The sequence below is a fragment of the Catharus ustulatus genome, chromosome 1 (genome assembly GCF_009819885.2).
Source record: "Catharus ustulatus isolate bCatUst1 chromosome 1, bCatUst1.pri.v2, whole genome shotgun sequence".
NCBI classification, from domain to species: Eukaryota; Metazoa; Chordata; class Aves; order Passeriformes; family Turdidae; genus Catharus; species Catharus ustulatus.
The window spans coordinates 151,108,139-151,135,789 of NC_046221.1; the positions used below are offsets into that span (position 1 = coordinate 151,108,139).

The following is a 27,651-nucleotide window of genomic DNA, read 5'->3' on the forward strand; positions in this document are numbered from 1 at the left end:
CCTCACGCTGGCTGTTCCGCCAAGTCCCTTCTCCAAATGCAGTGCATCTGAGGAACTGCTGAAATTCCATTTTGTGTAACAGGGAAAATGACATTTGAGAAGATCTGGTTTGTGACATTTTCATACAGATGTCATTCCTGGTTTCTACACCACCTCTTAAAACCACACACACTCAGTAAGGAGACATTTATTCCATTATTTCTGTTTTCAAATTTTTGGTACAAAGTTTATTTTCAGAAGTTCTCACATGATCCTTTCTTCTACCAGCGTCTTTAGGATTTTTCTATCTCTGATTTATTTTCTTTATCTGTTGAAGCAAAAGCAATAATTGCTACAGAAAGAAATAATGGCAATATTACAAATATTTTACAGCAGCATCCATTCGTTTCTTTGCCTCAAAAAAATAACAAAAATAAATCCAAAGACAAGATCCATACAGCCACAAAGGCTTAGGTTTGTAATATCCAGAAGTATGCCGCGTTCCCATATACGAGTTGTACAAGTCCAGCACAACTTTCCAAGTTTGTGCAGAGCCTGATAAATAAGACACAGAAATATCAGTTACATTATACTGTTTCTAAGAACTTTTACTCTGTAAAATGTTTGGTCACTCAAAGCTATAAGCTTAATCACATATCGAAGAACACAGGCAATAAAGCCCATCTTACTAAAACATATAGTATTAGCCAAACAAAATATAAGAGGACAAAATCTAGTGGTCACTGAAGCCTCTTCAAAAAAGGTCTAAAACAGAATGTTTCCATCATGTATCAGAATAAAAATGTACTGTATTAAAATTTGATTTTTTTTTTTTTTTACAAGCTGTCTTTTAATCAGTCTTCTATTTACAGTGCAGAACTGCCAACTGCAGTAGTTTAACTTTGGCACAACACTAAGTTCCAATCCTTTTGAGTATTCAAGTCCTGTGTGTGTCCAAAAATTTTCTTGGTTTCACGAAAGATTAGGCCCATTCACAGTTAACCAGTTATCTTGAAATTTTTCAAGAATTGCTTCCCCTTCACCACACTGGGCAGCTACAAAGGAAAGACATTGTAAGCTATTGCATCATTCAAAAGAAACTCTTCATTCTGAACAGTGACAGTATTGTTGCTTCCTTTAATATCACGTCCACCAGACAGATCACACAGACGGCTACATACTGGACACCTTTCTAAAAACCTTGCTGGTTGTTAGTGAATCATCTTCCTCATACTTCAAATACATAACAATGCATTAACTTAATTTCATTTCACATGTCAAACAGGACATTTAAATATATTGCAATATATTATAGAAAATTGCAAAGCGCCATCATTTCTGTAAACGAGACTGACACCTGTTAACTCTCCTGTGCACATGAAGAGCAGTACCTAGTGCCACATTTTCTATACAATATAAAGCCTTCCCAGGTAGGGCAACTCATTTTAGTGCATTTCTGTACAGACTGTAAGCATACATGCCGATAGCCAACTATGCAGGGTTGGAAATACTTTTGTAAGCTGAAACTGGAAGATGGGAGGAACATTCTGAAATCACAGCAGAGCTCTTGTGGTTGATCATTTCATAGCATAGATGAGGACTTGACTCTTCTGTCATTCTAGCAGATTCTTTAGGGACAGTTTTATGATAGGTATGTAGTATTGAATAAGTATAAGGAAATACTTTCATCAATGGGGACACAAATATTATGTGTCCTAACACATTCTAGGTTATGCACAGTCCAATGTTCACACAGAAACCTTATCTCTAAAATACTTGAGAAAACCCAAAGCATTTTTATGCCACAGTATTATAACCAGTTACTTTATCCACCACTGTAGTGCTGCTCTAAATAAAAGAAGGAAAAAAAAAAGGCCTCATTTCCCAACAAGCATGAAGTTGGAAGCAGAGGTCAGTACCATCGCTAACCACAACACAAAGATCAGTCCTGCAATCCAGCCAGAATATCTCTCCCTGTAATGTCAGATGTCTGCAGTGTCAGCAGCTGCCTGCAAGTCAGGGTAAGTCAATGGAGCTGGGGTGCAGTTCCTCTAAGGGACTCCAGCCATGCAGAATGAGCAGGTTTACACTCCTTGCTGTGCTGACTATCTGCAGTGTCTTGCCCCAGTGCAGACATCAACATGCATCAGACAAATCCCACCTTAATTCATGAAAAGTGCTACAGGATGCTCAGTTATCCCTCTACTTTTTATAATGCTGAGTTGGTTTTGTAATGACTGTTCATTGAAAAGGTGCAGATGCTCTTCACCACAGAAAGAGAAAAATCCCCAAGAACTCCAGTCATTAAACTTGGGAATACTGGCTATAACCCACCTGTGCTTCAAAATATCCCTTTTCAGAAGTTGGGAAAAAATTCAGAAATTAGAGTTATTGTGTGTTAGTAGCCATTAAGGGGATTTTTCCCTTTCTGTTGAAATTCTTATTTCAAAATATATTCCTACAGAATTTTAATACATCAGCAAACCTCAAGTAATTTGACCTGGTAAGTTTGTGTCATGTTTCTTGGTAAATCTACTTATCTTAGGATATCACAAGCTGGATGGAGAATACAGACGTAACCCAGCACTGTTCAGTGTAGGGAACTGAATCCTCTACTAGCCCTTTCCATCTTTAAGTTGCACCATCATTCCAGGTATTATAAACAATTCTTAAAAGTTTTACTGTTATCTGGTCATGGATACTATCTCTCTATTACTACTGAATGCAAGCAAAATTGTTTTCAAAGAAAAAAATAAATTAAAGAAAATAGCTATATTTCATTGCACTCTACTTTTGTGCCTTCAGGTTAGGGCAGGGATATTTAACACTACAGAAGCTTAAAGAGTATCTTCTCTCCTTGGGAGATATGAATCTAGACAGGTATTGGACTCAGGTGGAGGACACACATCGGTACTACCATATTTACAGAAGCAAATACTGACATCCAGCCTGAATACACAGTACTCCATTAAGTGCAAAAGGGAAAACACTCCCCACCTTAAACCACAGCCTGGTTACTCAGCAGCCAGAGATCAGTTGTCAGAGTTACTGCTGTGCTCTCATTTCAGAGGAAAACGGAGGAGGAGAATGTCTGCATCTTTGGGCTTTCTGGCCTACGGGGACCGGGTACAGCCATGAATCACTTTGTATGGGATCCAGAAATGCTTTCTTTGCTCTGTAGAGGGGAAGGGAGTGCATTGGCCTGCCTCAAGCATTTCTTGGAGAGCAAAAGAAAATCTGTTTTTGTTCAAGGTGAGCAAATCATCCATTAGAAAATTATTTCATGTCATGTGTGGCATTGCATGAGTTTCCCAATAATCAAAGTTACAGTCAGTAACTTTGAATTATGAATTATAGTTCATGGAATGAAAAAGCAGTTTTCAGCATGGTACCAGATAGGGTTAAAAAAGGGCATGGCCTAATTTACTGTAGTGTATTACAGATAATACACTGAATTCTAATAATCAGGTACTAGGTATCTTTCTTCTTCTTTGCTTTCAAACAGAGATTTCTATGTGCTAAAAAGGAGTGACTGTAAAAATTTACTCTTTCTGTCAGAACAGAAGGAGTTAAACTTGTTTTGCTTATCAACTTCTAGAAAAGTAAATTCTACAGGGCAGGCAAAAGTCAGAGCCTTCAAGCTTCTGCATTTTCCCTTCTGTTCACTTCTTACAAGCCAGCACTGTTAGTTCATTCAAACCTCCAGGGGAATACAGGCCTGACTTACTTTTTTCCAGCATTAACTTTGGGGTCATTGAGAGGTGATACTGGGAAGACAGCACTGTTTAAGATGGAACTGTGCTCTTTCACTGCACTGGGAAGTGAGGGTGAAACATGAAGCAGGATGATACTGTGAAAGTGGATGTTGTCCCTGGTTGTAACACTGCTTTCTGCCTTTTAGCCCTTCTCCCTCTCCACTCTGGCACTGGATTATCTGTATTTTCTCTTTAGCTGAATTCCAGAGACAGCACAACTGGCATCATGAGAGCAGGTAGTCCTGGCAGAAACAGCAGATGAAGAGAAATGCACTAGCTTAGCTCTAAAGGAACTATGCTCACAACTGAATTCTGACATAGTGGTCCCAACGAAGACTGAGAAATCAGCCCAGAGGAAAGATCTAAGCAAGGTAAGAGTTTCTTTGTCTCGATGTCAGTGATAATCACTGAAGCCTGGTTCATAATGAGCTCAAACCTAAGAGGTGAAGCTCCACAGAAATACAGAAAACATACCACAGGTACATCTGGACACAGTCCTTACCATGCAGGAAATCAAAAAAGTCACATGGACACTCACTCCTGGGCAGATGTATTTCCTTTCCCCTTCCTTTCTCATTTCAGTCCAAATGGCTTCCAAAACACCTTGCAGGTGTGCATAAACTTTAAGAGGGAGCCAGACTTGCAGGGGTGTACTGCTGATGAGCACAGAGGTGCTTGGAATCATAATAAATTAAGACACTCGCTTATGTGCTTAATTAAGTTCAGGGAGCTTCCTGGATGTAGTGGTAGAATGAGAAGGTGCCATATCCTTTTCACCCACCAGGCCATTTCTGTGTCTCTAGGTGATGGAACTGTGCCCACAGCAGCCTAAGGGTGGCTGAGAGGAGCCTGGGCTAAACCACTGTTACCAGTAGCTTTGAGTTGCCTCCAGCCATGACCACAAATCACAGATACAACTGACCACAGCACTTTCCAATGCTTCCCCTGTCAGTGCTGATGCAGGAGGCCTCTGGAAGGAGTTTGCCTCTCTCCCACTATGCAGTGCAAATACACACATGCTGTAAACATGGAACAGACTAGTAATTAGTGGACTCTGTTCAAACAGAAATAACAATCAGAGTATGGGCAATAATGAATGCATACAACTTCTGTCTTCAAGCTGAACCTACCCAGATTTTCCTCATCCTGAAAGGCTTAAAATGTGCATGTAGCCCAAGATGCTGTGTAGACTCTGCACCTCTCATTAGGTGATCCACAGCACATGGTTTAATTTAAAATTTATGTTCTGAAAAGAGATCATTTTCTCATTGGGCTGTAAATACTGGTATAACCAGTGGAATACATGGAACTCTAATATTTACAACAACCAAAAATCTGGCCCAGTATGCATCAGCTACTGTCTCTGACCATTCTCTAAAAGAAGACCTCCAATCCAACTATATTTAGTCTGATAAACAATGTATTTCCTCTTCCTGTGTTTTTCAGACCAGATGTGCTAAGGCCTACCATTGTAGCTCAGTGTTATTTAACAGAACACTGCCAAAGTGGAAAATATCCCAGTTTAATCATGTAATTAACTTGGATCTCTGTATTTTTCCCCACTTTTTAAAGAAAGTATTCCTAGCTAACCTAAACAAGTCTCTGATAACAAAAATGGAGATATTTATTTGGACAGGCTGCTTGGTTGTTTTGGGTTTTTGGGTTTTTTTAAAGAAAATTAATTCTGGGTCAACTTCAAGGATTAAGGCAACTCCAGATCTTACTTGCTAGAGGCATATTCCCAAGGATTTGGTTTAATATTTTTGGAAACTTAAAAATAGTATCTTTTCCTTCTAGCTTTGTTCTTTCCTACTCAGCAAGCACAGATTTTTGACCCTCTATTCCCAACAGAGCTTGAAACTAGCATGAGTCTTTCTTGTTGCTGCCATCACAACAGCACACTATTACCATCATCCACACAATTACCACACAAATGAGAATCCCTCCCAACCCCATGCTGAAAAAGCCAGATCTTGATCTCTCTCGTACCACTGCACATGCAGTGTCATAAACATTCCCATGCAATATGCTTCTGCCCCACTCCAAAGTTAAATTGAGGGATTCTTGGCTATTCCTCTCTAGCAATGCTGACCACTTTGTGTCTCACCAGCTCGAGCCTTGGAAGCCAGGGAATAGTTTCATCATCAAATACATGACACATACCCTAAGCTATTGCCTTTTTCTCTCCAATAATCTTAAAACAGTCAGAAGAGCTCACCCAGTAAATGGCTTTCATATGAAACATCCTCCTGCAGTTCAGGGAGCTTATTCAATTTGTGAGCAGAAGAGCAGCTACAAGAGTCCAGAGAGGGAGGTCTGGGAGGTAAGCATTATTTTTTGTCAGACACTATTCCCTTTCTTACTTTAGCCTGGGCTTCACCCACAGTCAGATATGAAAACCAGATCTAATATGGACTCCTCTGCTTCAGAAAATCATGACTAAAAGGGCTTTCTTGTTTATGGGTTTTTTTTGACAGTTATCACAGTCCAGAAGAAAGACCAATTCTACAATTATAGAATAGGTTATTGAAGATGGGGAGACACTAGGTCCCATTTTCTCTGCACTAATCTGTCCTCATTAGTCATCAGATGCAGAAGCCTACGGAGAAGATGCTGACAGATGTGCAAAAGGACATTGCTAGTATCCATTCCATTAGTGCCAATGTAAAAGCAGACAATGCTGGTGACAGCAGCACCAATTCATCACCATCTTTTGACATCTAAAGTAATTTATCCCTAAAAATGCAGGATGGCAGTAGCAAGAATACAAAGTAGTCCTCCTCAGAGTATCAGTTCTCTAGGATGCCAAACATCTGCCTAATTTGTGTGAATTTGGCCCACTGTTTTTAAGTTGCTAATTCAAACTGCACTATGGACTTCACAATATTGAGACCAAATAGCTTTTTTTTTTTTCCTATTTTATATACGCTTATTTAAGATGGGAATGTTTTATATCAGATTAAACTACTTCTGGAGTTCAGTTCAGGTAGAGCAAATCCCCTCCAGAAATAAGTGTGTTCACCCAGTCCGAGGAGCAATCGGCACAATGGTGAATTCAATCAGGATGTTTTACAGTTAAACCTGCACACAAATCACTCAAGTGGGCCATCACTGAAGAACAATTCAACACTATCGTGTTTGTAATTACTAAGCATCTAAAAGCCATACTTCATTTTGTTTGTGAATTAAACACTATGTCATTGCCACAACTTACTTGAAAACCTTTCTTACTAGCCTCAAAAGATGCTTTTCATCTCTGTATCTGTGTATTCTTACAAACCCCTAAGCAACCCTTAACAACTTTTAGGCAGTTTCTGTCTTATGTTAACCTTAAAACTCAGTGTCAGATTTCAAGAAATTATTCTTTTTTTGCTAGAAATATAGATACTTCTTTTACCATTTCCAACAAAGGAAAAAATGCACAAGGTAGAAGTGAGTGTTACTATTAACTGCATCAAGTCTGTCAGGCATTTAAATTAGATTGATGTGGGATACACTGATTAACTGTAACAAAAAGCATCTTCTAGCATCAGATTCATTCAGTTAGCTCGTAATTATCAACAAGGAACATTTCAGTCTAAGTTCTGTAAACCCAAAACACTCCGAAGATATGCAAAAGGTGCAGATATCACCTTATTTTCTTAAACCAATCAATCCTCACCCCTAGGTTCATTGGTTCCTTTTGTCACACTTTTCCCCTTCTCTTTGTTTCAACGCTTTCCTTAAGAAATAAACCCAGGCCTTGAAACCTTTCAGATGAAATGATGTTTGCAAAAAGACATCTAATGTTTTTGTGTTTTCCTCCTTCACGAGCAGGCAATGTTCTCTTACAGCAACAACAACAAAAAAAAGTGTCTGTGTTTTTTTGGAATTAAACAACATAAGGCAATTAAATATTGAGAAGCAGTCACGTGTATGATGAACATGAATCTTCCCATCAGTAGTGTGGAAAAGGAGGAGCTGAACTTGATCTGATTTGTAACCTCCTGTCCCAGGCCAGGCCTGAGGATGTTCATCTCTTGTAGCAACAAAGCAAACAGTTCTTGCCTGCACAGGTAGCATCTTGCCCGTGTACTCTTAGGTGGAAGGAAGATGCTAAGCAGCTGCTTGCTAAACTGAAGGCCATGAAAAATCATTTGGCTCTTCACTGTAACATCAAACCTAATTCATAGGTTTTTGGCCCCCAAATTCCAAATTGTACATCAGTCTGTTTTTGAAAGTTTACGTTTAACATGTCTGGGGGGTTCCCAAGTATCACTATCATCTGTTTCCTCCTCATCCTCCTGATCATCCAGCATTTCTTCTTCCTCCTCATTCTCATCAAACAGCTCTATTCCAAGTTCTAATCTTCTTTGCCTTTCTGCAAACCATTCTCTAACCTGCTCATATCCCATGTGCGATTTGGCTACCAGTTCATCAAGGTCTTGCTCATTAAGGAATTTGTGCTTCATATAATAGTCCTTCAGGATTGCTGTTCCAGTTTTAAATTTTATGACAGACACACCTCTGTCCCAGCAATTTAACCTCTTGCTTCCCCGAGGCCTCCCCCGAGGCCTCCCTCTCCCCCTCCCTTTCGGTCTTCCTCTCCCTCTCTTCCTTGCAAAGCCTTGGCCATTCAGACTGTTTGCATTGGCACTCTGGTAATAGTAATACCATTTCAATCCACCATTTTTCCAGGCATAGCGAGTATCTCCAAACCAGCTCACAATTTCTGATCTTGGAAGGCCAGTTTCTTCTGCCAGCTTGTTGTATTCTTGTGGAGATGGCCACTGAGTACGGACAAAGGAACTTTTGAGCATGTGCAACTGCTCTGGTGATTTTTTGCCTATTTTGCTTGAAGTGGAACACCCTGATTTTGTTCCTGCTGCTCCATCTCCCACAGATGTTTCTCCAGACTCCTCTTTTGAGCTGCCAGCATTGCTTTCATTCACATCAGCTCCCTCTTCCTTCAAGACATTTGATTTCCTCTTTTCTGTAAACCAGCCATCAATCTCTCTCCTGGTCAGTTTTGTTTGGGCTCTTAACCTATTCATCTCTTCCTCAGTAAGTACAGGGTTATTAAGAAAACTTGCTTGGAGGACTTGCAGCTGTTCAGAAGTCTTCTCTTTGAATTTCTGTGGGGTGAAATCAGGGAAAGTACCCCAAGATGACTTGCTCTGTGGAGTGACTCCTGTGGGAGATTCATTCATTTCATCACTTGAATCAATAACAATGGTGGCACATGAATCACTGTTGAGATGAATCCCATGATTATTCTTTGAGTTTCTCTGATTGTAGCGTGTATCGCTGAACCACTTTTTGATTTCTCCTTTAGTGAGGCCTGTTATTTTCATAAGTCTAACAATTTCTGAATCTTGAGGAAACTGGTTTTTAAGATAGCTCACTTTCAATTCTGCCAGTTGTTCCTTAGTTTTTTTTGCTCGGATGCCAAAGGAGTCAGGATTCATCAGTGTGGATTCATTTTTGATAGGCTGAGGGGCTGGAATGGCAGCTACTTGTTTGGTTTCTGCAATAGGCTGAGCACTGTGAATCTGACTCTTCTGTAATTGTGTTTGGTTTGGGACTCCTGCTACAGTCAAAGCTATTGGGGCTGTTACTGGTAACGTATTTGTACCTGCAACTTGAGTGAGGACAAGTCCTGGCTGACCAACTATTTGGCATGTCTGTAAAATGGAAGGTAAACCATTGCTAGCGGCTGAAATGTGTGCTGGAATAACCGTAATTGTCTGTGGCACAGTATGCACTGTGCCATTAAATTGTTTCCTCCTTGCTTCTTCCACCTCCTCTGGCGTCCAACTCACTCCGTGTTTCAGACGCTGGGCAGAAAACCATATTTTAATCTGCTCTTCTGTGTACTTAGCTTGAGAGGAAAGAACAGTGATTTCTGACATGGTTGGATATGGGAATTTGTTGTAGGTGTTAAGCAAAAGAGGATTGTTATCCAAAGCAGTGTTATAGGCTGGAATGCTATTTACAGGTATTAGTACTTTAGGAATCAGGTTTGAGTTCTGTGGAGCTGTAACAGCTGTTATAACCTGTGCCACCCCCGGCTGAAGCACCGGTGCCGGGGTCACTACAGCACCAGCCACATCTCCTGCACTGCAAACAACTGAATGGCTTGGTTTGGACTCAGAAACGGCTGGTGGGGGGTTTTCTACTACTTCTTCAGAGTTTGGCTCATTTTCAGTTCCCTTTTCTTCACCAGGAATGTCATCAACTACATTGTGGAAAACAGCAATACGTTTAGCCTCGGTTTTGTTTTTCATCATTTTCATGATAGGAGTTTTGCTAATGGAGATCCCTGATGAGGGGACCTCAGAAGACTCAGCCTGTCCAGCATTTTCTTCTCTAACAAAACTCCCATCAAAAGTGAGATCATTTACTGTCTGTTCAAAGATTGTCTGGTTATTACGTTTCACCATAGTCAATTTAAAATTCTCCTCTCCAGGATGGTGCTTCAAATTATGTTCTGAGAGGGCATCATATCTTTTGGTAAGGAAATTACATTCTAAACAAACGTAGGATGAATTTAATACTACGTTGGGGTGTTCTGAATCCACATGAAAAGTAAACATATTGAGATCTGGAGTTTGAAAAGTACAGTATTTACACTCATAACCACCTTCTACTTTATTTGTGTTTTTCTTATTGTCTGAATCCACATATTCATGAACATCCTCATCACTTGTTACACTCTCTGCTGTAGGGTTATCTGCTGGCGTGAGCACAGGTGGTCCTTCCTCCAAGTCTGACACCATTTCTAGATCTGGATCCTGCTCATTGGCTAAGACCATGCAGGGTGTTGTTGATTTTCGTTTACTTGCCATGACTGTTACTGTGAAAATGATAACGACTGGTCAGATACAGACTTAGCTTCAAGCTCTTCTTGATTAATAATAGTAATAATAATAATAATAATAATAGTAATGGCTTTCGGTACTTCAAGTCAGTTCTTGTAAAGTCTCAACATTTATCCCATTAGCAGCTTTTCTTTCGTAGTGCAATCAGATTAAAAATAGTTGAGGATGAGATGTTGAGACACACTGTTTTAAAGTCCACATCCACCACCTGTAGTAAAGAAGAGACAGTGGAATTAGTTTAATTTGAATAATAACTTTTATTTTGCTACATATTATGGTTTAGGGTAATTCAGTCCTTTGGGGTTTAATGTGCCACTGCTCATCCCCTGGAAACAGCAGACCCATTCCAAGAAGAGACAGCTGAAGCTAAGATAAGATAAGTAAAATTCAATCCACTTACTACAGGCTGAAATTTATTTCAGTTCCTGTTAATACAGTGACAGACCTAAACAACAGAGTGGTGTAAAGCAGGTAACTTCCTGACTGTTTTCCTTGCTTCAGAAGCCTTTTACTTGGCACAGTGCTCATGTCAGTCTTGCCCTTGGACTGCTTTGCCTAAGCTATGTCAACTCTTGCCTGTTCTGTGAGCTCAAGTCCCTCCTATCACTGACTTGAGCCCAGTACGACATTTCCACTACTGGCTGTGTCATGTTTTCATGTCGGAGGCTGTGAAGTGTCCCAGAAAAGGCAGGTTTAGAGTATTTTTCTATTGCATTATACATGCAATCACAATCATGTGCAAGGCCTTTCTTCCATGTCTGAAAACAGGCCAAAAAATGTCTTTTTAAGGCACTCTGCCATAAAAAATACAACTATCCTTTCTTCCTAGCTTCCCAAATGTCATTCCCCAATTGAAGACCAATCCCAAACCAATTAAAGTTGATTGCTAGCACGTGGCAATTAACTAAAATCTGTTTTCATGCCTCTGTGCATTAACAGACACATGACTGATTGTGTAAACTATAACAGAGAGAAAAAGCATTAAAGACTGATATCCCAGGCAGAAACCTTAGCTTCACATGTTTTCTTTAGGCAAAAGACAAAAGTGTTCATCCATAGCTGCCACCCAGTGCCGCTCCATAAGTTCTGTTTTTGAAACTGTGTGTCACCTTACTGCTTCATAAATATCCTCCTTAAATGTTTTTAACAGTCACCCTCTGCACCACATCTGTGACTGCATCCAAAGTGCAGAACCTCACATGATACACTTTTTATGCCAAGGATATGGTTACATGGCATTAAGGACACTGAAAATGCTCAATAAATCTTGGCTAATCATCATTCCAGGATGACAATTATTTAATGGTACTGGAGTAGAAAGATATCCTTTTCCCACAAGTTAATAGTGGCAGTCTGTAAAACTGAACACAGAAGTGCAAAAGATATTTATTTTCATGTATGTACAAAGTACATATTGCAGGCCACCTCATTTCTCCAGCAGAACCATGAAGCAAAGCTAAGTAGATCCATTTGTCTCAGTGTCCTGAGGGACAAGAGGTAGAGCATTATTAACTGTGCTGCTTCTCTGTGGGGCTGGAGGGCTCTTGACAAAAGGGAACACAACTGCCAAGACAAGGTTGAGCAATGCTCTGGGGGAAGAGCTGGGTGGTATTACCTAATGTTTCTGCGATTTTGAGTAAAATTTCAGAAATGGCAGAAATGGCTGTTTTAAAAAGCAACTTAACAGCTAGTTTTGCTGACTGAAGTTGCATTTTGGGAAGTGATTGTGGTACTCTGCAGTGCCTCATCCCTAGCACAGCACACAGGAGCTATACACACGGCAATCTGAGTGACCTTAGGTGCCTGCCAAGGGTCCCATTCTGGCGTGGCCCAGAGCACAAATGAAAGCAGCATTTGATCTGACATGCAGTACTGAAGCACGCTGAAGGCAAGGCCAGAGATAAGGAATAAAATGGGAAACCTGTTCAGCAAATCAATAAATGTTCTTTTTGCAGTCTCCTCGTGTACCCAGTAGTGCTTACAGTGCCTGCAAGCCAACAGGTCTATGTGCAACTGCAGCACCTGCGGGCTTTTAGCTAAATCTGTATCACAGCTCTGCTGTGCTTCAGTTTTGTTTATGGTGCATAGGCACATTTTTGTGTCTCTCCTGTTTACCAAGATAGCAACACGTTTCAAGTTTCAGAAAAAGAAAGCTGTACCTGTGCTCTCCTGACTATACTGTGTAAAATTTTTTTTTTTTTAAGGATTTTGTGATGTCAAAACCCTGTTTAATTCATGGCTATGAAGAGCTGTGACAGCATTCAGCAAAATCTCAACAAAGTGAGATGCCTGCAACCCTTCCCAGCCTTCTTTCCTCTACAGACTTTGCAGAAACCTCCATTCCCTCCTCCCAGGAGTTAATGTGATTATTCCACCTGTAGCACCCTGCTTGACATGTTTTCTCAATTTAACAGAGGATTATGAAAATTCACAGTTGCACAGTTTATCCAACATTATGCATCATTCTTGGAATCTTCATTTCCTCTAAAATACCTCTCTTGTTTTGCTTAGAGGAGTGTGTGGGACCTTGCCACATAGCTTGAGTAAGGTCTGCAACATTCTGCACCAGTAGGCCAATGACTCCAACAAAAAATGAAGTAACAGTGTGGTTTTGCCATATCCACCTTTCTAAGAACCTTGTTACAATTCTTGAGGTTCTTACAGGTTGTTTTTTAGTAAGTTCTTCCTGTACTGAGCTGGGAATCATCCCTTTAACTGATTCACTATGTGTTCTCTTCTCAAGAATTTCCCTTGGTTGGGCAGTCTTGTGCTTGCCTGTCTCAAGGCCACTGAGACCTCCCTCATATTCCATGAATTCATGAAGGTCATCACTAATGGTTCAGAGAATGCTTTTGCTTGTCCCTTACATACCTTAAGGTCAAATATGTGACAAAATATTGTGAAATATTTTCTCTTTTTATCCCTCTTTGTAAATATTGACATTGCATTGTGCAATTTGGTTTCCAATTAAAGAATCTGGGTGTTTATTTTATGTAAAAAGCAGCATTTTTTAATAAAGGAATCCAAAGAAAAACTTTCAATTATTTACACTGCAATCCCCTTCTGTAATTTCACCTCAGATTTTCATAGAATTGACATTCCTAGCAAATCAGCCCACGAAACAGATGTTTTTCTAGGAACATAAACCAGCAAGTGCAGGCATACTTTTTGCAAGTCCAGAATCTGATATTTTATCTTTCTCAGGACACTGTTCTTCAGAAACATGACCAGTTAGCAATCCCAATTAATTAATAATTATATTAAGACACATTCATTCCGGAGTGGAATTCAACATTTAAAGTTGTCTTTATAGCAGATTTGGATGAAGACTTATATAAATATTTTCTAAATGGAGGCAGAAACATGCCCATTTGATTAAAGTCTGGGAAGGAAAAGACATAGACTTGACCAAAGAAGACACATATGGAAGAACCTGCTTCCAGAAAATTTTTTTACTCACTTCTTCCTTCCCTCCCCCAAACAGGAGTAGCTGATGCAGCAAGAAAAGTAAGTAAGTTTACTTATTTACTCATTTGGAATATTGTAGAAAATATTCACTGTGTGTTCAGGGTGTATGCTCTCTGAAAAGGCATTGCTCCCTGCTTGCTGTATGACACTTCCATCCAGTGTGCAGGAAAAGCATGACAAAAAAATTCCAACTCCATGTAATGTGATTTTAAGGATATGCAAAGAGTAGCTCAGAGAAGATGAAGCAACAGAACCTGCTTCTAACTTTTAAATCCACTTAGATTACAAATTGCTTACGACTTCACACAGAAAACGCTGCCTTCTTATAACCTGTGACAATATGCAATTGTTGCTCCTTTGTTTAGCTTTCTTCTGCTACCATTTATTCAGAGTAGATGCATCCATGTCAGAAACTATCCTGCAGAGCTCAGGATAGGCTAATACACTCTGATCTGTGCTGCCTCTCAGTGAGAAGGGTGAAGGATTTTGTTGCAGTGCCATTTTTTTCAGTTGTTCATTATCTGCTAAGTTCAGAGAGCCTTACTGCTTATGACTCCAAAATAAAGCCACATCTCTGTTAATCCTGCAATATTCACATTTGATTCCTCTTTTAAAATAAGGTCTGGTACTAATCCAACATGGGAGTGAAACTTGTCAGAGTGATTTCAGCAGAAGCCCTCATGTATTACAAAGATAAAGCCCACTTAGGGTCCTTGCTCATCAGGACTGGTAATGAGGGAGGCAGGTACCAAAAGCTGGAGTGCCCACAAAGAGCTCCAGGCTCTGCCAACGCCAGACCCGTGATGGAGCACTGGAAAGCTGACACAAAGCCCAGCAGAGGCTGAAGGGAGCCTGCACAGGACATGTGACTGGACTTCCTCCGTTACTTCCTCTCAGTGCTGGTTTTAATGGCTAACAAGCAGTTCCATCAAAGTAAATGTCAGAATTTCATGCCAGAAGTGACTGCTAAATGACCTACATTATCTTTCTCTATTGCACAATACACCCCAGGTATTGTCTGGAGAGCACAGTAAGTTGTGCCCCTGCTTTTGATACAGAAAGCCATAACCAGGTTTGGTATCTGATCCTATAAAGTTAATGACCAAACATCTCCAGTACTTAAAAACCAGGGGTGTGCTGACCAAGAGGTACCTTTAGCATGAACGGTGCACGTCTCTGCTCCTCAGTCCCACAGACAGGTACTTCCTGCCTGATACAGACACCTTGGCAGCTACACTCACCCAGGCATTGACTCTGAAGTGTCCAATTCAAACTGTGACCACTCAGTACTTTTAATGTCAGACATCTCTGCATGACTGTTTTTGAAACTGAGTATCAGACTTATGTAAATGCTTATCATACCAAATAAAACGGCAGCAGAGTTGGGGAATTTTTTCTTTTCATAGTTACAGCTCTATTTTGTTTTAATTGCTGTGCTGTTATATACAAAACAGAAAGGATGAAGAAATAAATTACTGACATGAAGAGAAATTTTAATGCGTTCTGCATTGAATAAACATTTGATTCAACCCTTCAAATGTTTCATGTTGGTTTTAAAAAAAGTAGAACAGTAAGAAATTATTAATTTTAAAAACTGTTTATCAAAAATGTTTCTCCTTAAAACACCAAAACAAAAGGTTTTATTATCATGGGATTTCCTTCTTCAAAATTAAACAATCTGGCCCACATATGACTTCACAAAATGCTCCTTTCAACTTCATTCTTTTTTTTTTTTCTTAGATGAAAAACTTCTAGAGACATTCATTTTCCCAGGCCCTAGTCCAGTGCTCCAAGCACAAGACCTTCCTTCAACTTCCTGGAGTTCATGTCCCCCGACACCTCTCAGCTCCTCCAGAGACCCAAGCTGCAGTCCTACAGATGGTGTCCTCACCAGACAGCCCAGCTCACTGCCAAGTCATCGCTGGTGCTGAGCAGGAACCCCCGCGATTTCGAGGTGACACAGCCCAGCACAGATTGTCTCGCTCTCCTCTCCCCCTCCTCCACTGATTCCAAGGAACTGTACGAGCCCTCGTCACACTGGAAACCAGATTTCACATTGGCTGCTTTCTGCTTTCATTAATACTTGGCTGTCACCACTCAAAATGGTACTTCTCAATAGCAAATAAGAGTATTAGTAGCGCTCTACCCTTAAAAAGTAGGATTGGGTCTCAGGGTTTACAGCTCCCAATGCTTTTACACCTTCTATTACACCAGTGGCATTTGCAGAAGCCCAAGGAGCAGCATCAGGTTAAGGACTACCCTGATGCATGACAATACAAGAAGCTAGACAGACAGAGAAGGAGACTGCATTAAATATAGGTGGTTTAAAGCAGGCTGCAGATGTGCATGACAGGCATAAAAGCATGATCAAGAGCAGGTAATAAAACATCCTGCAAATTCTACCCAGGATACAAAAAGGTAGTGATACATTATGACTCATAATTCTGCCTTTTTCTTTTTTTTTAACAGCGGTATCCATTTCTCAGACCTCAAGGCCAGATCCTTGCCAAATTTCAAGTTCCTATGTCCAATCCCTGAGGCACAGAGCTGCTCAGAAAAAGAAAGATAATGTGGCTTTTACATGGAGATTGTCTCTCTTCCTCTCCTTCCTTCCCTCCTCATTCTCTTAATTTTACTCTTGAACCAGCTAATGTTCCCCCAAAACGCAATGAACAGAGAATAAAAGCAACCTCAAGACAGAAACAATGTGGGAAATTCTCATTTTAACTATCATATGAAACTGAAAGCAGGGACTTGGAGTGAACTGACCAGATGACACTAATACACACTGCTACATGCTCCACACATGCACAGACTTGCATACACCAGAACAAAGACCCATAATTTAAATAACTTGTAAAGGATACCAAAATACTTGAAACAAGTGTATAAACACAGTGTTTGTATGAACAAGCAAAGACTTCGAGTGTCAGTTGTAAAGAAAAAAGATCAGTTCTACTGCATGGATCTATATAATCCCATGTCAAGGTGGAGAGTGTAAGGCACATTTTCAAGGTTTCAGCTGCTCTTTAGAATCTCCTCTACCACTTGGTCCACTACGTGCTTTTGCTCAAATGTGCTGCTCAGAACCTTTCCTGTGTACCTTGGATCCACCTGCTTGCTTCCCACCCCATGTCCTCCTTAAAGCCTCCCCCAGTCTTGCAGGTCTGCTTCCACTCTGTGAGAAGGCCACCCCTGCAGAGTGCATAAAAAGTCCTTTATGTTCAATAAAGGCACGTGATTTGCATCTCCACTATGGATGCAAAAAAACTGACTTCAGATCTGGTATTTTATAAAGTTCTTTTTAAGGTGCTCCAGAATGTTTCCAGTGTCATGTAACAGCTTTAAAATTGTAAACTGAATCACATAAGAACAGACACAACAAAGAATAGACCTAGTCCTTACTGGCAGACTCCTCCATAGTGGAAAAATGCAGAATTTTATGTTCATGCTTGCAAATACAGCTGATCTGATAGAAGTTCTCTGTGATGCTATCCTCTGGCTTGATCCAAACAATGCTGATCATGGAACAGCATATTCACAAGTAAAATACAACATGTAAGTTCCTGTCTCTATATTCAGATTACTTGGACTAAGCGCAAGTTTTCCCAGTGCAGCACTAAATTACTACCAGGACCAGGGTGAGATTAGCAAGCTCACTCAGGCTTGTCTTTCCTTGCAACACCAATGCTGCAGATGACTTCAGGGGCATAGTGATGGTGGAGCAACAGCACTTCAGCACTGGTGAGGAATTGTAACCAGTTGTCTGGAGAGTGTAAAAATCTGCTTGGGATTTTTAAGGAATTTCCATCCTTGCAAGTTTTCAAAACTTGGTAAGACCCTGAACACCTGTATCTACCATCACAGGAAACTTTGCTTTGAACAGGAGGCTGAACTAGATGATCTTCAAAAGTCCCTTCTACTCTGCTGTTTCTCTTCAGGATTTTGAGATGTTCAAGCATAAAACAATGCAAAAAGAGGATAGTCCAAGCTGCCTGCATAAACACTCTCTGCAGGTCTCAATTATCTAGCAAAATATCAGTGTGTACCAAGTTAACCTTTGTGAAAAGCAAAGCATTTTTATTTGCAACAGTGACGTGACTCCATGCCCCTGCTGAGTACTGTACTGTACTCCTTGGATACTCCTGCTGATTTCTGTGGGAGATAATGTCTTATTCTATGTGTGACAAGACCAATTTCCTCACTCCCCGCCCCATGCCCCCATCATTCATCCACAGAGTGGATAAACATTGTTTACTGCCTATTAGCCCAGTGACAAAAAAGGTAAAAGACAGGGGACTGCAGAGGCTTTCAATACAACGTGTGGACTGGAAAGATGAATCTGAAGTACAGTCAGTGCACAAGTCTGAGAGATGACTGTGTACTCGAGTTGCCATGGGGTAATGAAGAGTCCTGAAGAGTCAGCCGATCAGAACAAGCATCTGGGCCCATGGCACAGGGAACAGGAGGTTTGCAGTTACAGCATTTCACAGGCGCTGCTGGACCTGGCGCCCTGCAGTCCCACGCTGCCCCAGCTCACCTGAACAAAGGCCTTCAATGCAGCAGCAAAGAATCAACAAGTCTTTGACCAGGCTGGTTCCCTGTTCCACTGTTTCCCAGGCTAATGCCCTAAACTTTGACTGTGAACCTGACCTCTGTGTCTTAATCTGTGCCAGACACATGACCCCACCGCCACTGCTCTGCCCTGGAGAGGACAATCCCCAGCTTGGGAGCCACTGGCTGAGGAAAGCTGGAGGCTGCACCTTTTGCCCTGCTCTGCTGGAGCTGCCTGTCATGTGAGTCACTGCTCCAGGAGAAACACAAACCTCCCATGTTTCAGTCCTGGCAGGGAAGTAAGAGAGTGGATCACCGAAAACAGACTGCCCTCTTTCACTTTGTGTCTCTCAAGTATAATGGTGGAAAACTAGCACAACATGATTTAAGTGGAAAATATGGAGTTAACTAAAACACTGTACTTTAGTAGTTGTGGAGCTGTTTTTTTTCTCCTTTTTTTAAAATTAGATTTAAACACCGTAAGAAAAACGGATTTGTTCTGTTTTTAAAAATACAGGTAGATAAAAGCTGCATAAAAATCCTAGCACCAATATCACACTCTCACTGATTTAAATGAGAATGAGTAGTAAAATTTTTAAAGGAATACTGTATGTGTTGATAAAACACATGTAAGAGGTAACAGAAAAGTCTAAAAAACATTACACAGCACAAAACAGCATGGCAGTTGGGGGGGGTGGGAAGTAAGAGAAGAATCAGTATTATGTTTAAACCACCTATTATTCAGCCTGTAAGTTTTAAACAGAAAGATTTTGTTAATTTACAATAATGTTTCAAGAACACACTCACACTTCCCTCATAGAAGAAACACCAATCTTATTTACTGACATTAAACCAGACATAATCATTAAGAGCAGCAATTACTGCCGGAAGTTCTGTTCTAATTGTAAACAGCTAAGTTTTTATTAATGGAATAAAACAACTTTAAAAAAATCAGTATTATAACAGATAGTTTTAGTTCATGTCATTACTTTTTTACTTAAAAGTTTTTACTTAAGTTGGAAATCCTCTGTGAAAACATTGAATTATTGGCAGTTAACAACTAACCTTATACACAGAAATTCACTTTGTAGGCATCTGCACTGAGTGAAGGTAGAAATTACTTCCTGGATGACAGAAGTTGCTGACTCAAATTTTAAAAAGCAGGATTGGATTTTTCTGTGTAATATCTCCAATTCAGGCTTAAGGATAAACTCTGCCAGGGCTAAAATCTTAACAGACATGGATAGATCATAGAAGCAATAAATTTACTCTAGGAATTATTAAAAAAGTATCATAGTTTGTCTCAAAAAATCAATAGGCTTAAAAAAAAGTCATGTTTAAATAAATGTACTCTTAGATATGCTACATATTTACAATAATTTAATAATACAGACATGTTATACCATTTAGGTGCATTTTAAGTTAAATTTTAATTTCCAATCAAATGTAGTTAGACATAAATTTAGAAAAACAGGAACTAATCAATAACTGAAAAACAAGATATGCATAATTCACTTTTTTCTAGGAAAATGACAGAAGTAAAAATTAATAATCTGAGTGTATGTTGAGATAAAATAATCCCTGATATAATTGATCTCTTTAGAAAAAAACCTCTGCAAACTACCACAATACCAAACAATGAGAATCACTTGCCATTTTCCAAAATTATTGAAAGCATAAATTCAACTCAAGATCAGGAGAAATCATTTATATCAGGGTTCTCTATGTTCAGATTCAAGCTATGACCAAATCACCTATTTCCATTATTCTGGGTTCCATTTATTAGGACTGGTTTTGAATTAATGCATTAGTTAAATGATAGCTGAGGGAGACAAGGAAATGCAAAGACTGCTTAGGAGAGGTAAGACGAACACATCATTATTGAATCAACCAAATCAGAAGAGGCCAGGATACGACTGGGGTGTGGTACTCAAAGAGAATGTTTATAAGAGTGTCCAAGTTTAACATAGAAAATAGGCAGGCCTGGAAACCCTATGGGAATAAGATGCATCTGTTGTTGTAAGCAGCCCCAGCAAAATGTTACTGGTTCACTAGCCTGGGGCAAGCTTTTTCTTTTTTTTCCTTCTTTTCCTTTTTTACAGCCAAGTACAATATTAGCTTGCTTGCTTTTTTTTTTTTTTTGTCATCGTCAAGCTGAGGCTGGGTGAGAATATTTTGTGTCTAGACTAATAAATGTTTGTAAGGATTTTGCAAGACTGGTTTATGGGAATAGAATCCTCTTTTTGTTTTTCTGCTGGAAAAAGCAGCATTAAAAACAAATGAGCACCATCATGCATTTGTTTTAAATTGCATATTAGAGCACTGCTATTTTGTGTGCAATCAATACATAATTTGGAAGAAAGATGCTTTTAAAATTCAAAGCTATCCCTGAGCAGCTAAGGTTCTCTTGGAAACTGAAGGAGGAGTCTGAAATTATTGTTCTTTTGTTTGCATCCCCCAGTGGGAAAGGCAGCACACAAGTAGAAACCACTGTGCTTTGAGGCTGCACGAATCATTAAGAATAAAGATCAACCCCCCCCTCCATTTAAACATTAGATATTAAAACAGAATCTAGGACAAAGATAAGCTAATCAGACTCCTTTTCAAGCTGTTATTGGGTTAAATATAATATCAAATGGATTACATAAATCTTGTAACTCTCTCTACAGAAATTTTAAAAAGATACTTATATTTTGCAAAACATGGCCTGTCTAAACACCAATTACAAGCATCAACTTAATCAGTGGAAATTAGTAGGATATTAGGGCCAGAACCTACATTTTCTTCTTAATATTTGTTTCGGAGGGCGGGGTATCTCAAGATGAAATGGCTGACTGAGCTTTTTATTTCATTGCATTGCTTTGGGTGGAAATGACCGAATCTTTCCACACAAAGTAGTGCTGAAGAAATTGCTCTGGTGCAAAGCAATCTTCAGTCCTAACCCTCCAGTGAGCTCTCACCCTCAGCCTCTCACTCTCTCTCGCCAGCTCTCTGCAGCAACAGGGCTTAAACGTTGCCTGGTGAAGAAGAGGGCTCCTGTTCAGTACTTCACAGATAGTAATTACTATCTGTAATTGAGCATTTCATACAGAAATAGGATATTCACTCATATAAAGAAGCATATAGCTGTAAAGTCTGAACTTAGAATTACCTTGTCCCCATGTGCATCTGACTGAAACTGCAGTTAAAGTATTCCCCACTCTTTGTCAGTGTGTGTGACATCACAGTATGGTGCTCACACTGTCATCATCCATGCAAATATTAATATACTGGAAAGCTTTCCAAACAAAAGAATTGGAATTTCAGTGTACACAGCGATGTAGAACTTCCCCCTCTCGGGACTTTATGTACAATAATTAATGTATCTTTCTAAGGATCTGTGCTTGTGATTATTTCTTTGCTATATGTAGGAAGAGTAAACTTGAACTTTTCTTCAATACTACTCTTTTCTCCTAACATCTCCCATCTCTTCCCTCCTTTACCCCTAAAGAAACAAACAGCTGATATTAGCAAGGCCTTATATTTCCCCTGGGGGAATCCTGGAAACAGAGAATTTAAAAAAAGAAAAGAAAAGAAAAAGAAAATGGTACTTGTCATGAATCAGAGTTAAAATGAATGGTTTTGGACTGATAAAACACCAAAAGTTGTAGGCTTCTCACAAAAATCCTCATCAAAAGTAGTCTCTTCTTAGCTAAATTACTGTTTTTAATGCAATAAAAAATGAGTTCTCTATTCACCAACAAATTCCTTCAACAAAATTAAGCAAAATGTATTAAGAAGTCAAATTTAAAAAACACTCATAAGCTACAAGTACTGAAACTGTGTGTGTTTACATCATATTTAAGCAGATACCTACAGTGCCAGCAGGGAACTTGTATGGACATCAATTCCTCAAACTGATCCATGAACAAAAAACCCAAACTCACATGATACTCTAGGTGAACCTTTTGTCAGACCAGATTCCCCTGATAAGTTTGGAAGACAGAGAGCCATTAAGTATTCAACATAGCAAACAAGGCTGAACATTGTGCAGTGCTGAACACTCCAAAAATTCCACTGCATCTACAAATGTATTTTACCTTGCTGAAAATCCTGCTGAGAAACCAAAACTCCTGAGCTTTCCTGCCTGCTCTAACTCACTCGGCAACCGCTGCCAAAGGCCCAACTCCTCCTGATACAGCTTGGATTTGCAGAGCACTTTCAGCTCTCACTTTGTTGAAGGCATCTGAACCATGTGTAAAAATGCAGTATCTTTCTGCTTCAAAGGTATTCTAAAGATTGACTAGAAATCTGGGGTTTTTGAGGAAGCACACAGCTGTAACTAACATTTTACTTCCACTATTTTACAGTCAGGTAGTCAAAACCCGTTTTACTGACTCCTTCCCCTCTGTTTCCCCTTTACTCTTTTTCAGACATACAACACTCCTAGATCTCAACTAACCTAATTACCAAGACAGAGCCTTATACCCATGCACAGAGCCAGTAGGAGAGTTTTACAATCAGTGGCATTTTGACATACCAAGTCTTTGCATTATAACACAGGGAGGAAAGCAATCACATTAGTACTGCATTTTGGGTACGTTATTCTATTTCATACCTTTAAGAAAGGCAAGCTTAGAGACCTCTACCAAGATTGCCTTGGACTATGCAAACATGCACTTCCACCTACAAAGTTCTTAGCAACTTTCTGAACTAAGACAATGTTAAAATAATTGCAATGCTAACCTATAACCAATGATTCAAGGCCTAAAATCTCTGTGATTACCCAATCCACAGAATTAATTGTGAGCTAACAGCTATTTTCCACCAAATAAACATGGTTTGAAGATGCTTTGAAGATTCAGAATGCTGAACATGTGGAGCTGTTACCATAGCCATTAGAAAGTTCAAAAGCTCATTTCTGCCCTTCTGTCTGGTGAGGTGAATTTGGCGCTCACAGAACGACGCCGGCTTTGCCAAGCAGCGAGGGCTGGCGTTCCACACGCCTCATTACACAGTTCTGTCTGCCCACTCTTTAAAAATAACTGTCAGCCTTCAAGCCTTGCTTGAGCAATGGTTTCAAATTGTGGGTCCCCTCAAAGCACGTGGAGTTCCTCCAAATCCTAGTGAGACCATTAGACAAGGAAGGTGAGCAGCATATTGCAAAATTCCACCAGAGAAGGCCAAGTTGCATGAAGTGAACCTAGAATAACAAAGTCACTTTCTTAAATGGCTCCAAACATGATGCAGAACCTGTTCTTTTGAAGTAGAATATATAAAATTCCTTTAGACCTGTCAGGCACAAGCAGAGGTTATGCTAAAGAATGTTTGCAAAATTAAGTTCTTTGCTACCTTTTAGATCTTTCAAGAAGTGCAAACAGTAGCATATTGAAAGTTCTTTACAGTTTTTCCTGAAGGGTCTCCAATCACACTACATCTGCTCCTCCTTTAGTCTTCAGCAATCTTCCTGTCTTCTGTGCTTTAGCATGTCAATGTGTCTTGTAATTTTAATGGTATAATAAATGTAGGCTACATTCTTCGCCTTTAGATTATACTCTTTTAAAGGGAATTATACTGAACTTAACATATACTATGATCTCAAAGCTCTTAAGGATAAAAGAGTGGTACACACCTCCTAACAAGTGACAGTAGCTGACTTCCGCTCAATTTGGGCTGATCTCTGAACCTGATTAGAAAGGATCCACTGATAGTTCTAAGAAATACATTACAGTTCACTGAACTCTGAAGGATATGAAAAAGACCTGAGTGAACCCCCTGAAGTTCCATCCAGTTCCTTGACAGAAAGACCACAGAACTGGAAATGAACCATCAGTGCAAGTGGTGCAAGGCATAGAATTATGAAATGCCATCTGGTTGGTACAGGATAAGGAAATGTATCATTTTGGTGGCTTCCACCTCCACAGAAAAAGAAAGAACTGTTTATGCAGCAAAATGGTCTGACTATTTGGGAAAGTCCTCAACTAGCCATATTAAAAAAAAAAAACCAAAACAAAAAAGAAAATAAAAAGAGAAAAATGAGAAAAGATTAATTGGAATAAAAGAATAAAAGACAGTAAAGTTGAATTAATAGAACTAATAATGCTGAAAACTTAAGCAGTCACATCCCTTTAATGCCTAGTTTGACAATATCAGAAAGTTAAATAATAACAGAAAATTTTATTCTTAGAGGTGTATATTCAGCAAAGGTGACACTGCTGACAGGTAGTGGGGAGCTACACAAGTAGAGTGCTATACTCACTACTGCTGCCTATTTAGGAAATAGGAAGCAAACAAAAGGGAAAATGGGACTTAACTGCAAATTGCATCACTTGTTTACAAGTCCCTGACAACTCAGAAGCAAACCATCTTGGACATTTATGGATCAATGACCCTGCATCTGAAGCACAAGGAGAGGGAATATTGACCATTTATACACAGAAGAGAACAGCATGTCCATGCACTCAGCTAAAAATGCTCCAAACACTCCCCCACGCCATGACCCCAAAACTGCTATCACACAGGATTTTAACACACTGATCATCCTGAAAATTTTACAGCAAGCTCAGGATTTATAAAAATTAAGAAACATAAAAATACTGAATTTGATACCATGAAATCTTTACTAGACCTCAGTTTGATAGGTAAAGAGAAACTGATCACCAAAATAAAGATTAGCCATAGCTCACTTGCAAGTGATTGTGCCTCGGTTGTATTTATTATTCACAAACAAAAAAACCCCACTGTTTATGTGTACTTGGTTCTTTAAAAGTTCCAGCTTCGTAAAGCTGCAAAAAATCCTGAACTCAGACTTAAGGAAAGAATCTGACTTCAAAGATGAATGACTGTTTTTCAAATAAGACTCTTCTAAAGTTACATACAAACAAATGGGTCACCAATCACAACTAGATGAAAGTTAACCCAAAATTTAAACCTTTTCTCAGACTACATATAAACAAATGGTGGGAAACCAAGGGAAAATCTCAGCTATAGCAGTAAGCTTAACTGAAATGCTACAGACAGCCCAGTGAAGCAAAAGACACAAGAAACTGCCTTCTGGGTACATTAGGAACAAAAGGAATGGTAGCAATATTACAAAGTCCATTATTTGATAGGAATTCTTCAGTGTGGAGAATCTATGAAAGAGAGAACAGTTCAACACACAGCTCTACGTCTCCAACGGCAAGTATTGTGACAAACTTTGTGATAAACATTGTCTATTCTGTAACAAGCAACAGTTATAAACAAACCCAGCTAAGGCTAGATATCAGGACACTGGATCCAGCTAATGCACTCACATCAAGAGGGGTGTTGCAAGAGAGGAAATGATCCAGAACAAATCCATAAGAAACATCAGAAAAGCAGAAAAGTAAGCTTCACAAAGGAAAGCTGTACCTCAAAGTACTATGCTTCCCCAAGACAAGTTTAGGGGCAATCATAGTAAACATACACATTATCCAAATATGATAGCAGAGGGCTTTTCAGTCTAGCCAAGATACAAGAACCACTAGCCTAAATTTAAAAGCAAATAATTTCAGTTATACAAAATGGCATCTACTTCTAATCCGCTCAGGGGAATTCATTTAACACCACCAGTGGAACTGACTGCCTTGCTGGCAATGTTTAAAGAAACAAAAGGGTTTCTAAATTATGCATTTTTGCTCCAAGAGGTCTTAATTCAGGGCAGTCCTCTGGTCTACATCACACAGGTTGTTTTAAACAGGGTTTCTGTAAGTACTCACAAGCTTTCTTTTTTTTGGCATGAAATCCTTCTGAATAAAAACAAAAAAACAAGACCGCTGGTGAAAACCAACAGCACAGCTTTTAGAATTCCCCTCTCAGTCCTACATTTGAGGGAATATTTGTTTTCATGTACCAAGTTTCATAACAAAATCCACTTTTTATTTACACAATGTTTAATATGCACTTTGAAATCTCAATATACTCTTTGTATATGCCTTGTTTTAAAAATAAGTGGCACCTATACCAGCTTGCAGACCCAGACATCTCAGCCTTCGCTATTTTATGTGACACTTTGTACACAGTAAACTTCCTCACCTTTCCATTAACTATTGAAGCTACCAAGCAGGTCAGAAATAAAGTACAAGTACCTACCAGGTAACATTCACTACTGCAGATACTCTGGGTCCTTTCAGAGATACAGAACTGCCCCAATTACATGGTTTATCGAAGTTGGTGTTGGTTTCCAGTGCTGCACATCCTGGTACAGGGGAGAGCCGAGTATCAGAATGCACCCCAAAACCCAGGTACCCTCAGAGGAGTAAATCAGACATCTTCCCCAACTTTGCCTGCACATACACTGTACTGCTTCTTCTCGCTCGCCCCCGCAGCGCAACGCCACGGGCTGCAGGATAACTCTGGAGCCAGAACTTCATGGCTCGCTGCCTGCCGTCCGTCCGTCCGCCCGCCCGAGCGCCAGCGGTGACAGCGGGCACGAACTCGCCGGCTGCTCTGAGCGCATCGGGATTGAAGTTCTCGATTCTGCTTTCTGACTGATGAGTCAAACGGATTTTCCTCCGCCCTGAAGCGAGCAAAACCCCGTGCAAGCTCCCGGCACGGGGCGGAGGAAGAAGAAAGGGGAGAGGAGCCCGTCCTCGGAGGGGTTTGACCCCACTGCGGGCCGGGTCGGGGTCACGCACAGTCCGCTTCCAAGGGATGCCACGGCTCTGCCTCCGCTCTGCCTCCCCCAGCCCGCCCGGAGCCCGCCGCCCCCGACGGGCGCTGACCCCCGGCCGCGGGGGCAGCGCCGCCGCCAGACAATGGGGAGGCGGGCGGGGCGCGGCCGCCCCACCGCGCCCACCCCGCGGGCTCCGGCCCCGTGGGGCCCGGCCCGCCCGCCCCCGCTGGCCGGGAGCCGCCCCCGCCCCGGGGCGACAGCGCCGTCCCGTCCCTGCCCGAGGAGCGCCCGGCCCGCTCCCGGGGGAAGCAGGGGCGGGCGCAGGGCGCGCCTCCCCGGGCAGCGGGGTCGCACTCCCGCCTCCCGGCGCCGAGAGCCCCCCTCAGCGAGTCCCTACCTGCCGGCGCCGCTCCGCCTCGCC

The 27,651-nt window shown here is 40.5% G+C and overlaps 1 protein-coding gene across 3 annotated transcripts; it reads right to left on the reverse strand.

Annotated features, from left to right (window-relative positions):
• Positions 1–172: 172 nt before the first annotated feature.
• ZHX1 (zinc fingers and homeoboxes 1) lies at positions 173–27,644 on the reverse strand. 3 transcript variants are annotated; one of them, XR_004419417.2, is made up of 3 exons: positions 26,708–27,250; positions 5,953–10,802; positions 173–1,034 (listed from the first exon to the last, which is right to left on the reverse strand). XR_004419417.2 is itself a non-coding variant. In XM_033072268.1 (3 exons), the coding sequence occupies exon 3, from the start codon at positions 10,559–10,561 to the stop codon at positions 7,937–7,939; it is 2,625 nt and encodes an 874-aa protein (XP_032928159.1). In that variant the 5' UTR covers positions 10,562–10,802; positions 26,708–26,813; positions 27,628–27,644; the 3' UTR covers positions 173–7,936. The 3 variants fall into 3 exon arrangements, 2 of the variants coding, with proteins under 2 accessions (XP_032928159.1, XP_032928176.1); XM_033072268.1 differs by adding an exon at positions 27,628–27,644 and having other exon boundaries at positions 173–10,802; positions 26,708–26,813; XM_033072285.2 differs by having other exon boundaries at positions 8,388–10,802.
• Positions 27,645–27,651: the final 7 nt, after the last annotated feature.

Coding starts and splice junctions, on each gene's coding strand:
- ZHX1 (XM_033072268.1), bottom strand. CDS start 10,561: ATGGCAAGTAAACGAAAATCAACAACACCCTGCATGGTCTTAGCCAAT.